Genomic DNA, 10,000 nt, shown 5'->3' with positions numbered 1-10,000 from the left:
GGTCTTCAAGCACTTAAACACTTTTTCGATCAACGCACTGTCAAAGAACCTAGCTCGGAAACGCTCCTCCGCCTTGCCGAACTAGTTTTAACGCTTAACTGTTTTTCATTCGCCGGCAACTATTACAAACAAATTAATGGTGTAGCGATGGGCACAAGAATGGGACCTAGCTATGCCAATCTTTTTGTAGGATATGTTGAACACCAATTTTTTAATCAGCCCCAAACCTGAACTCTACGGCCGCTACATCGACGACTGCATCGGCGCTATTTCATCCAGCAGAGAAGAACTCGATCAATTTATAACGTCCGTCAACTCTTTTCATCCGGCTCTTAAATATACCTGGGAAATTTCGGAAACGTCATTGGCTTTCCTAGATATCAAAGTTTAACTCTCAAAAAAGAAACGATCGTTTTCAATTTACAAAACATGTTTCGACATAGTCATGTCATCTTCAGTTGCAAATGAGCTTTTCAACGATTATACATTTGAATTTATGTTAAGGTATGTTGCAAAATTACATGTCAGAACTTGCGTACAATTTAAATATGAAGTGTGAAATGCGCAGAAAACAAAAATAGCGCACATAGCAATAAAATAAAAGACAAAAGAACAACGTAATTAAAAAGAAAGAGACAAATCTAAATGCCTCAACTGCTGATTAAGGATGGGATTTTCCCACTTAATGTGCAATGCCTCTTTGATCTTAATTTGGAATTTTGAGGCGGCAGAATCTAAGATCGTGAAACATTCTGTGTTACAAGAGTCATGACAGGCCCTAGATGACTGCAGGTGTCTGTAAACATGCGAAGACTTGTCCGACAAGAGATGCTCACGAGCACGCGTACGTAGGTGGCGAGTGGTCTCGCCAATGTAGCTGGCATTACAGCCAGCACACGAGAATTTATAAACGACACGCGAACGTAGACATTGCGGTACTGAATCTTTCACGCTGAACATGTTTCTAACTTTAAATGTACTAAAGACCAACTTAATATCTAAATCAGCTTTGCAATAGTGTTTGAGTAGTTGTCTTAACTTGGTCTGGGCGATTTCAGAAAACCGGCCAACATAAGGGAGTTTATAGAAGTGCGTAGAAGTTTTCCCGGAGTTGGATGAGGCGTCCCGCCCAGTCAGAGAAGAACTCATTTTCTTAGAAAGATACCTGTGGATAATCTTGTCGATCACCCACGACGGAAAACAATTTTTCCGTAATCTATCTAAGTTCCGTAATCTATCTAAGTTCCTTTGCGATCTTTTAGAGCCTCATGTCCCGTGTGACTACAACGTCCGCGACACGTTTTCATTTGTACATGAAATCAACCAGCTACCAACCTCTGGGAAGTTTATGGTCTCTTTTGATGTTGAGAGTCTGTTTACTAGTTTACCCCTTGATGAGTGCATTGACTTGGCGGTCACCTACATTTATCAGGGTAATCCTGGCCTTGCGATAAGCCCCGCTGACCTTAAAACCCTTTTTTCCTTCGCAACAGCAGGGACCCACTTCTTATTCAAGGGTGCGTTTCATGACCAAGTAGATGGGGTTGCCATGGGTTCCCCCCTTGCTCCAGTCCTCGCAAACCTTTTTATGGGACACCATGAAAAAAACTGGTTAGATAATTTCTCATCCTCCAAGTTTTGTTCTATAGACGCTATGTTGATGACACCTTTTGTTTGTTCAATAACGAAGATGATGCGCTCTTGTTCTTTGATTATATCAACGCAAGGCACCCAAGTATCCGTTTCACAATGGAAAGGGAAATCAATAAGAAATTATCTTTTCTAGACATATTGCTAGACAACGGTCATCCATCTATTGTTACTAGTGTATATCGCAAGAAAACATTTACTGATCTTCTTACTAATTATTTCAGCTTCGCCCCTTTGAATTACAAACTGGGTCTAGTCAGAACATTACTAGACAGAGTATATAAGATCAACAATTCCTGGGTTGGTTTTCATCTGGACGTCAAGAAGCTTATTTTCTTACTACGGAAAAATTGTTTTCCGTCGTGGGTGATCGACAAGATTATCCACAGGTATCTTTCTAAGAAAATGAGTTCTTCTCTGACTGGGGGGGACGCCTCATCCAACTCCGGGAAAACTTCTACGCACTTCTATAAACTCCCTTATGTTGGCCGGTTTTCTGAAATCGCCCAGACCAAGTTAAGACAACTACTCAAACACTATTGCAAAGCTGATTTAGATATTAAGTTGGTCTTTAGTACATTTAAAGTTAGAAACATGTTCAGCGTGAAAGATTCAGTACCGCAAGGTCTACGTTCGCGTGTCGTTTATAAATTCTCGTGTGCTGGCTGTAATGCCAGCTACATTGGCGAGACCACTCGCCACCTACGTACGCGTGCTCGTGAGCATCTCTTGTCGGACAAGTCTTCGCATGTTTACAGACACCTGCAGTCATCTAGGGCCTGTCATGACTCTTGTAACACAGAATGTTTCACGATCTTAGATTCTGCCGCCTCAAAATTCCAAATTAAGATCAAAGAGGCATTGCACATTAAGTGGGAAAATCCCATCCTTAATCAGCAGTTGAGGCATTTAGATTTGTCTCTTTCTTTTTAATTACGTTGTTCTTTTGTCATTTATTTTATTGCTATGTGCGCTATTTTTGTTTTCTGCGCATTTCACACTTCATATTTAAATTGTACGCAAGTTCTGACATGTAATTTTGCAACATACCTTAACATAAATTCAAATGTACAACCGTTGAAAAGCTCATTTGCAACTGAAGATGACATGACTATGTCGAAACATGTTTTGTAAATTGAAAACGATCGTTTCTTTTTTAAGAGTTATTGTTACTCTGCTATCTTTACGTCCGTTTGGAAATATCAAAGTTTCTATTAGAGGCAACGTGCTATGTACTAGTGTGCACTACAAACCTACTGATTCACACAGTTATTTGTTGTATTCATCGTCACATCCATCACATGTCAAGAACTCCATTCCTTGTTCTCAATTTCTTAGACTTCGACGTCTATGTAGTGATGACTCCGATTTTTCCAGCAAATCAGAGGAGATGTGCCAGTTCTTCGAAAAACGTGGCTATCCTGTCTCGGTGGTCAAAGCGGGCCATCATCGCGCCCAACAATTTGATCGACAGACATCACTACAAGCGTCACAAAAAGATAAGAATGACAGAATTCCATTCACCCTCACTTTCCATCCTCATAATCACGCAGTCAAAAGGATCATTCTTAGTAATTTTAAATTACTCCAAAATGATCCCGAGACTGGTAGAATCTTTTCGCAACCTCCACTTATTTCATTCAAACGCGACGAAAACGTAGGCAACTATTTAGTTAGAAGCGCGCTCAAAACGAAAGAGCAACCCGGCTCTTTCAAATGCGCGCGCTCACGATGCAAAACTTGTCTTTTCATTGTTAACAATAGCAAGATATCGGGACCTAAGCGATCTGTTAAGATCACCGATCTTTTCACATGTACCTTCGCAAATGTCATTTATTGCATAACCTGTACGTTATGCAATAAATTATACATTGGTGAGACAGGTAGACGACTAGGTGACCGATTCCGCGAACACCTTCGCGATGTTGAGAAGAATGACAAGGATGCATCTAAGCCAGTCGCTCGCCATTTTAATCTGCCTAACCACTCCATAAAACACATGGCTATCTGCGGCCTTTCCCTATATCTAGGTACGACGGAAAGCCGCAAGAATCTGGAACAAAAATTCATCTTTCAAATCGGCACCCTTAATCTTCACGGTATTAACGAACGCTTTTCGTTTAACTAATATATTCCTATTTTTCACGTTGCCATGTTACCACCAATAGCGTAGCTCCTACTCTACTATAAAAACTACACGTAACCCATAATCCCTCGATTCGCTCTGACGAAGGGCTAACGCTCGAAACGTCAGCTTTTAGAATCTCTGTACGGTGGCCAATTTACATTATCAACTCGGTTGATAAAACCAAACCTTCGTTGTAGGAATTGACTGCTTCTCTTCAAACCCGCGCAGAAATATGACTTTAATTTTGTTTCCGTTTTAAAATGTTGTTACTAGGGAGCTTAAGATCTACCACGACGACGTCGTCGAAAACGCCCGAAAACAATGATATCATTGGTTAAAAGAGCAAAAATAATCGTGCTGCACGTGCGGCACGGATTTTAGCTCATACTTTTGTGGTTCTCTGCATGACGACAACGTTAAATCACTAAATTTTAGGTTTTGACGACAATGTTAGCATGCAACAGAGAATCTTTCATTCTCTATTTTCAGTCTGAAACCGCTCGTACCAATTTTTTTTAGAATACTTCGCCCACATTGTGCGACGTGAACGAGGTGGAATAATCGCGAAAGACTTATGATAAAGCAAAGTTCTATTTTGAGGTGACGTTTTCGTTGACGTCGCCGTCGTAGATCTTAAGCTCCCTACTAATCCATGAATCACGAATTTAAATATGCATTTGCTTCTTTTGTCATTTCTTTGGAGGGTGCCCACATCGTCGAAAATTAGGTTCATTTTTCAAATTACCATATATTAGGCCCTTTCTCGCCGGCACGGAGTAGCAACAAATGAATCGATTAGCTAACACATTTTTGCACCAATTTAAACAAACCGTCAGTTAGTATTCACACTTTTGACGAATTCTCCTCTTCCTGCTGTGTTAAGAAAGACTCGTTAATTTTCAGTTTAATATATCGGGCCTTTTCCTAACACGGAGTAGCATCAGACGAACACATTGCATTGGATAAAAGGTTTTACACCAACAAAAACAAGAAATAAGTATTACACTAACGAATGATCATGACCCACTGTCCCTCTTCCTCTCCGTTAATACGGAGAGGTCCACAAGTGAACTCCGCCAAATTATCCCGTGCAATACTCAAGTGGTCGTAAAATTTCGTCTTTGCTCGATGTCCACGAGTGCTGGCTCGCTCATCATCGCAAAACTTTCGCGATGATTTCTGACAGGATTTCCGTCAAAATTCGACGGAATTGCACCGAGAGAAGAAAGTCCGAGAGAAGAATTCAAAGTCTTATTTCAGGCTACTGGTTTTCATAGCATGATCCCAGGATTGGATGATACGTCTTTGCTTTCTCTGACTATTTTAAGCCAAAAGCAGCTGCCAAGACTTTTTTTTTGCGACTGATGAATTTAGTTCCTTAACCGCGAAGATCCTCCTCAGTCGAGGGAAAAATCATCGGTTAACAAGTGTCGCGCATCCAAGCTGATGGTCTGACTTATCAAACGCACAGTTAAGAAAACACAGTATCAAAAAAACCGATCGCTGCTGGTGGGAATTTGACACAGTTGCACCAAAGTTCTTTTTGATAAACTGCTCGCTTCTCTCGAGCTCGAAAAAATCGCGCCGTTCTCTCGAGCTCCGAAAAATGATTCGATACCATTGGCCGTTTCACAATGTCTCTTGACCCCGCTTTAAAATATAATGTAAAATGTACTGAAATTTGCTTGTGTTCTTATAAGGTGACATTTACTTCATGACAGAAAGCAAAGCGACAGAACATATAAGTGAAATGTTTTTACTACTCAGTGTACAATGTTTATTCAAAGGCGGAATAATTTACCAAAGTAATCATTTTCTAAATGCTTTAAAATTAAACGTCTATTAATTTCAAGATGGCAGCTGTCGCATATTATTTGCAGAAGCACCGTTTTTTTTAGTAATAAGCCCTTTCATTTCATTTAATCTTATGGAAGAGAAGTTCTTTTCGCCGCTAAAAAGGTAATCACGTTAAGTTGCGTGTATTGCGTGTATTGCGTGTTTCTCGCCAAGGAACAGTCTAGCACCGAAGGAGGCAAATTTGCAATTTATTTGTATGTCACTAATTTCTCTGTCTACCCGATGCACACGCATTTTAATTCTAAACTTCCAAACTTTTTTTGGTTTGTTGTGTTTCAAGCATACCTGAAAATCAAAAGGGGTCTCTCAACTTCAAGGAAAGAAAAATACAAGATTGACGGGAAAGCAGAATATCATTCAATGTAATTTCATCGTTATAAAATGTAAATATCTGTCCTTGACATTGACAAAATATTAAAGCATACCAAGAAGAAGAAGAAAACAAAGTTGGACTGGCAGAAGGAACAAGAAAGAACCCCTTTTTCGAAAACAGCTTTATGACTTCAGTATTTATGGCCCAATTATCGTCATAGCCGTAATCATTGCGGAGGCTGAATTACAAAGACTTGAAAAAGCTGAAATGGAAATGAACAGTTTATTCACAGTAATGAGTTTACCTTGTGACGTCGCCACTCCGAAGAGAGTTAGAAGTGTTCCAAGAACAGCAATTCTTCGGCCAGAAGAGCGTGAGGCCATATGGAACCAACAGTTCATAACGCTATCGTGTCTTCTTCTTTTGTTGTGTAACGAGGTCTAAATATGTCCTGGGGTGGGAACAGAAGATCGTTTTCTCCAATATGTAAATGCGTTCATTAATATTGTTGTTATACCAGCGGGAATGGCTTATGGAATGCTATCTTCACCACGACAGAATTGTTACTCCTTTTGTGTTTTGAGAGACCGATGATTGTGAAACTACAAACCGATTAGGTACAGATATTTCCTCGTCAAGGGAAAATGATATCTTGTTATCGTTTGGCATACCTTGATATCGGTTATCAACCACTGATTACTCGAGTACTTTTCGAAGTCCTTGAACTATTGATCTTCAAACTAACACAGAGCTAGTCCCTGTAAAATTCAAGATCCAGACTTAAAACTGTACAACTTGGTTTACCGTTGCAATTCTGTAGTAATGGTGTACAAACTGTAGTCTTTTATAATCTGTAAGTACGACAACATCCCCATAGCTGGAAACTTCGCCACACATTGACCATTTGCTAATAAATTGTAATCATTATCAATAAAATGCCAACAAGAGCAGGGCTCGACATTGCGACTCACTGGTCGCCAATGCGACCAAAAATCAAGCGTTGGCGACTAGATTTTTAGAGCTAGTCGCCAGTGGGCGACTAACCTTCACCTTTTTCCTTCATGCTTTTAACCTCAAAGGCAAATCAACCGTAGTTTTGGATAAAATGCACGATTTATGCGCACAGAAATAAGAAAACAAACCCACGACTCTTCTGGCTCTTCGATCTCCATGTTTCATAATCAAGCGCCATGTTTGATTCAGCAGCTGGTATTGCGGGCGCACTAAACAACACGTGCAATCATTGAAGCGTGAAGTTCACAACGAAGCCTTGGCTTTTTAGCGCTGAAAATATGGAAAACTAGTGATTGTTTATGTTCAGGTTCGTCTATTTATGTAAGCTATAGACTCGATGTTACATGGAAACTTAACAAAAGCGGAGGAAGCACAAGAAACGTGACTAAAGCTGCTTTCACATTGATTATTTACCTCGTAATGCGTAATGATATGTTTTACGAGCCCTGGCTTGCTTTTAAGTTTTAGTATCTCAGTCTTAGAAGCTTAAGTGTACCTAAACTTAGGACTATGAAGAAGATTGCATGTGTACATGATCATCAGATAAATGAAGAAAAAAATATCAGTGAAAAAAATGGCGACTAAAAGTTAAGATCTGGCGACCAAAATTTTTGGATCAGTCGCCAATTGGCGCCTTACTAAAAATGTTAATTTCGAGCCCTGAAGAGGCTAATGTAAACAAGAACCACTTGCGAAGAAGTAAGTAAATTGGTATCTCCCTTTTGTTAGCCATCTCCTGGTTTTACAATCAAAGTATAAAATTCAATTCAACATTATAAAATTAGGTTCATTGATAAGTTGTTGGTTTAGAGTTCGTATGCTGGCATAATAAACGACGGCTTCAATAGTTCTGGATCAATTCCACTGAAAAGAGCTTCAAAAATATAATTAAGAATATTAAAAATTCCACAAAGTACATGATGTCAATCATATCTGTCACCTATCTTCGGTGAGCTCTTAGGCACTGGAATTGTGATGTTGAAATGTAGAAAATAAGATTTCTTTTGCTCTGTAAAGCTTATCGCCACAAGCAGTTTCTATATTTCAACCATAAGTGGACAGAAGCTTAAGATCTCGACCCAATTTTTCACTAGTCACTCTAGCAGATTCAAGTCTGAGGGAAATGGTCGCAAAACAATAATGCTTTTGACAGTTTTCAGCTCATAAGGAAGATGTACTAGCATCGCGTTGGGTTACGCCAAACGTGGGGCTGAACTGAACAAGACTTGCTCACAAGTCCTTCTGTCAGGGCGCGAGGATACAAATTCTAGGCTGAATTTGCCTTTTTGCCAAAAATGGCACAAATGTGTTTGAAAGATAGCTCATTTCTTTCCTGCTCGATATCGTGCAACCGTCTCAGTTTTCAAGGGAGTGAGACAAGTTAGCCGGCGCTTGGCATTTCTCGTTTCACGTAAACGGTTATGCTAAATCTCTCCATAGCTCACTGAACGTGTGTCGGGCATGACAGATTAGCAATTAGCGTTTAGATAACGCTACCTTGCCCACATTTAACCTGTCTGATTTGAACACTATAAATCGGAAAACCTCGCTTGCTTGTTACGGTCTTACTTTTTGTGACTTCTTGAGCTTAGGGAATGCACACCGGAATTGTGTAATCCTTTAAGTTTACTTTTCTTGTTTCTGACTTTGTGATCAATTATATCGATTCAGAGTGTCATTGATTTCTGAAATTAATTGATATTAAGAATGTATCATTTTGTTTGTTATTTGTTTGCTGTGAATCTCTCTTGGTACTTCGGTATTTCTGCTAAAAATACAACTTATCAGCTGTCTTCGAATTCATCCCAAAAGAATGGGCCACTGGCATTTATAATAAATGTCGCTACAACGAATGATAGTTTCTTTAAAAATCACTTCTGCCTTTCGGCTATTAGCCCACACTTCAAATATTTTACAGTTATTCGCCGAAGGCGAGGTGTCCGAGGTGAATATCGGTGAAAAAAAAACCGAGACGAAGTCGAGAATATCAAGTTATCTTGCCCTAGTTAAATTTTTGGTTGGGGATGACAATTAATCTTACATTGGGCCGGCTTGCAGTGGTTGAGACGGTAAGTTAGCTAGGTGGGGACACCAGGTATTGCCTATACCAGGGGCACCCAACGTCAATTTTCGGAAAATATCTGTTCGGAAGACGATTTAAGATCTAGAATTTTCGGAACATTTGTTGTAAAATTTCTTGCTTGCCTGCCTGTCCTAGGATTTTCGAACATCTAAAAAATGATATAATTGCCCATTTTAAACGGATTTCTACCCTAAAAAGGTCACCTAGCTCACCTAAGTTTTGATTTCTATAATTTTCGGATCACTAGATTTTCAGCTTGGAAATCCGAACCGATGAAAACTTTATTGGGGATAAAAATATGCCTATATCTATCATTTAAGAATCAAAATACGTTTAACAATGCTATGTTTAAGTGGGTTTGAACTATATTCTCGTTGGGTGCCCTTTGCTATACTTGCCTTCCATTATCGGCAAATTTAGGCTTTTAGACAAACAAGCAAACAAACAAGGTGATGAACGGACGGACGCAAATATCTTTTGTCGAGACGTTTAGGGGCTGGCATTGGATAAAAAGTCTCCTGTATTTGGCCAAAATACTTGAATTCGACTGCTCGACTGGTTATCTTTCCGTGGAAATTAACGTAGGGAATAAATAATGTCATATGTCATTTGCTCTGTAAACCTTATCGCCAGAAGCAGTTTCTATATTTCAACCATAAGTGGACAGAAGCTTAAGATCTCGGCCCAATTTTTCACTAGTCACTCTAGCAGATTCAAGTCTGAGGGAAATGGTCGCAAAACAATAATGCTTTTGACAGTTTTCAGCTCATAAGGAAGATGTACTAGCATCGCGTTGGGTTACGCCAAACGTCGGGCTGAACTGAACAAGACTTGCTCACAAGTCGACTTCTGTCAGGGCGCGAGGATACAAATTCTAGGCTGAATTTGCCTTTTGCCAAAAATGGCACAAATGTGTTTGAAAGATAGCTCATTTCTTTCCTGCTCGATATCGTGC

At 39.6% G+C, this 10,000-nt stretch overlaps 1 protein-coding gene across 4 annotated transcripts in view; it reads right to left on the bottom strand.

The window, feature by feature from the left end:
* The window catches only part of LOC137992363 (neuronal acetylcholine receptor subunit alpha-3-like), a 29,028-nt gene that overhangs the window by 11,688 nt on the left and 7,340 nt on the right, over positions 1-10,000 (bottom strand). Inside the window, exons 1-2 of one of the 4 annotated variants that reach the window (XM_068837680.1) lie at positions 6,993-7,141; positions 6,253-6,399 (exon numbers count right to left, since the gene is read on the bottom strand). The exons of 1 other annotated variant lie outside the window; for it this stretch is intronic. In XM_068837680.1, coding sequence (XP_068693781.1) covers positions 6,253-6,349 — 97 coding nt within the window. In that variant the 5' untranslated portion in view covers positions 6,350-6,399; positions 6,993-7,141. Of the gene's footprint in view, positions 1-6,252; positions 6,400-6,992; positions 7,142-10,000 lie in introns of those variants that run through there. 2 more of the 4 variants (XM_068837682.1, XM_068837681.1) reach the window with 2 other exon arrangements.

The sequence above is a fragment of the Montipora foliosa genome, chromosome 2 (assembly GCF_036669935.1).
Source record: "Montipora foliosa isolate CH-2021 chromosome 2, ASM3666993v2, whole genome shotgun sequence".
Classification (NCBI taxonomy): domain Eukaryota; kingdom Metazoa; phylum Cnidaria; class Anthozoa; order Scleractinia; family Acroporidae; genus Montipora; species Montipora foliosa.
Note: the sequence above shows the minus strand (reverse complement) of the source record. Positions and strands in the feature narration are given on the sequence as shown.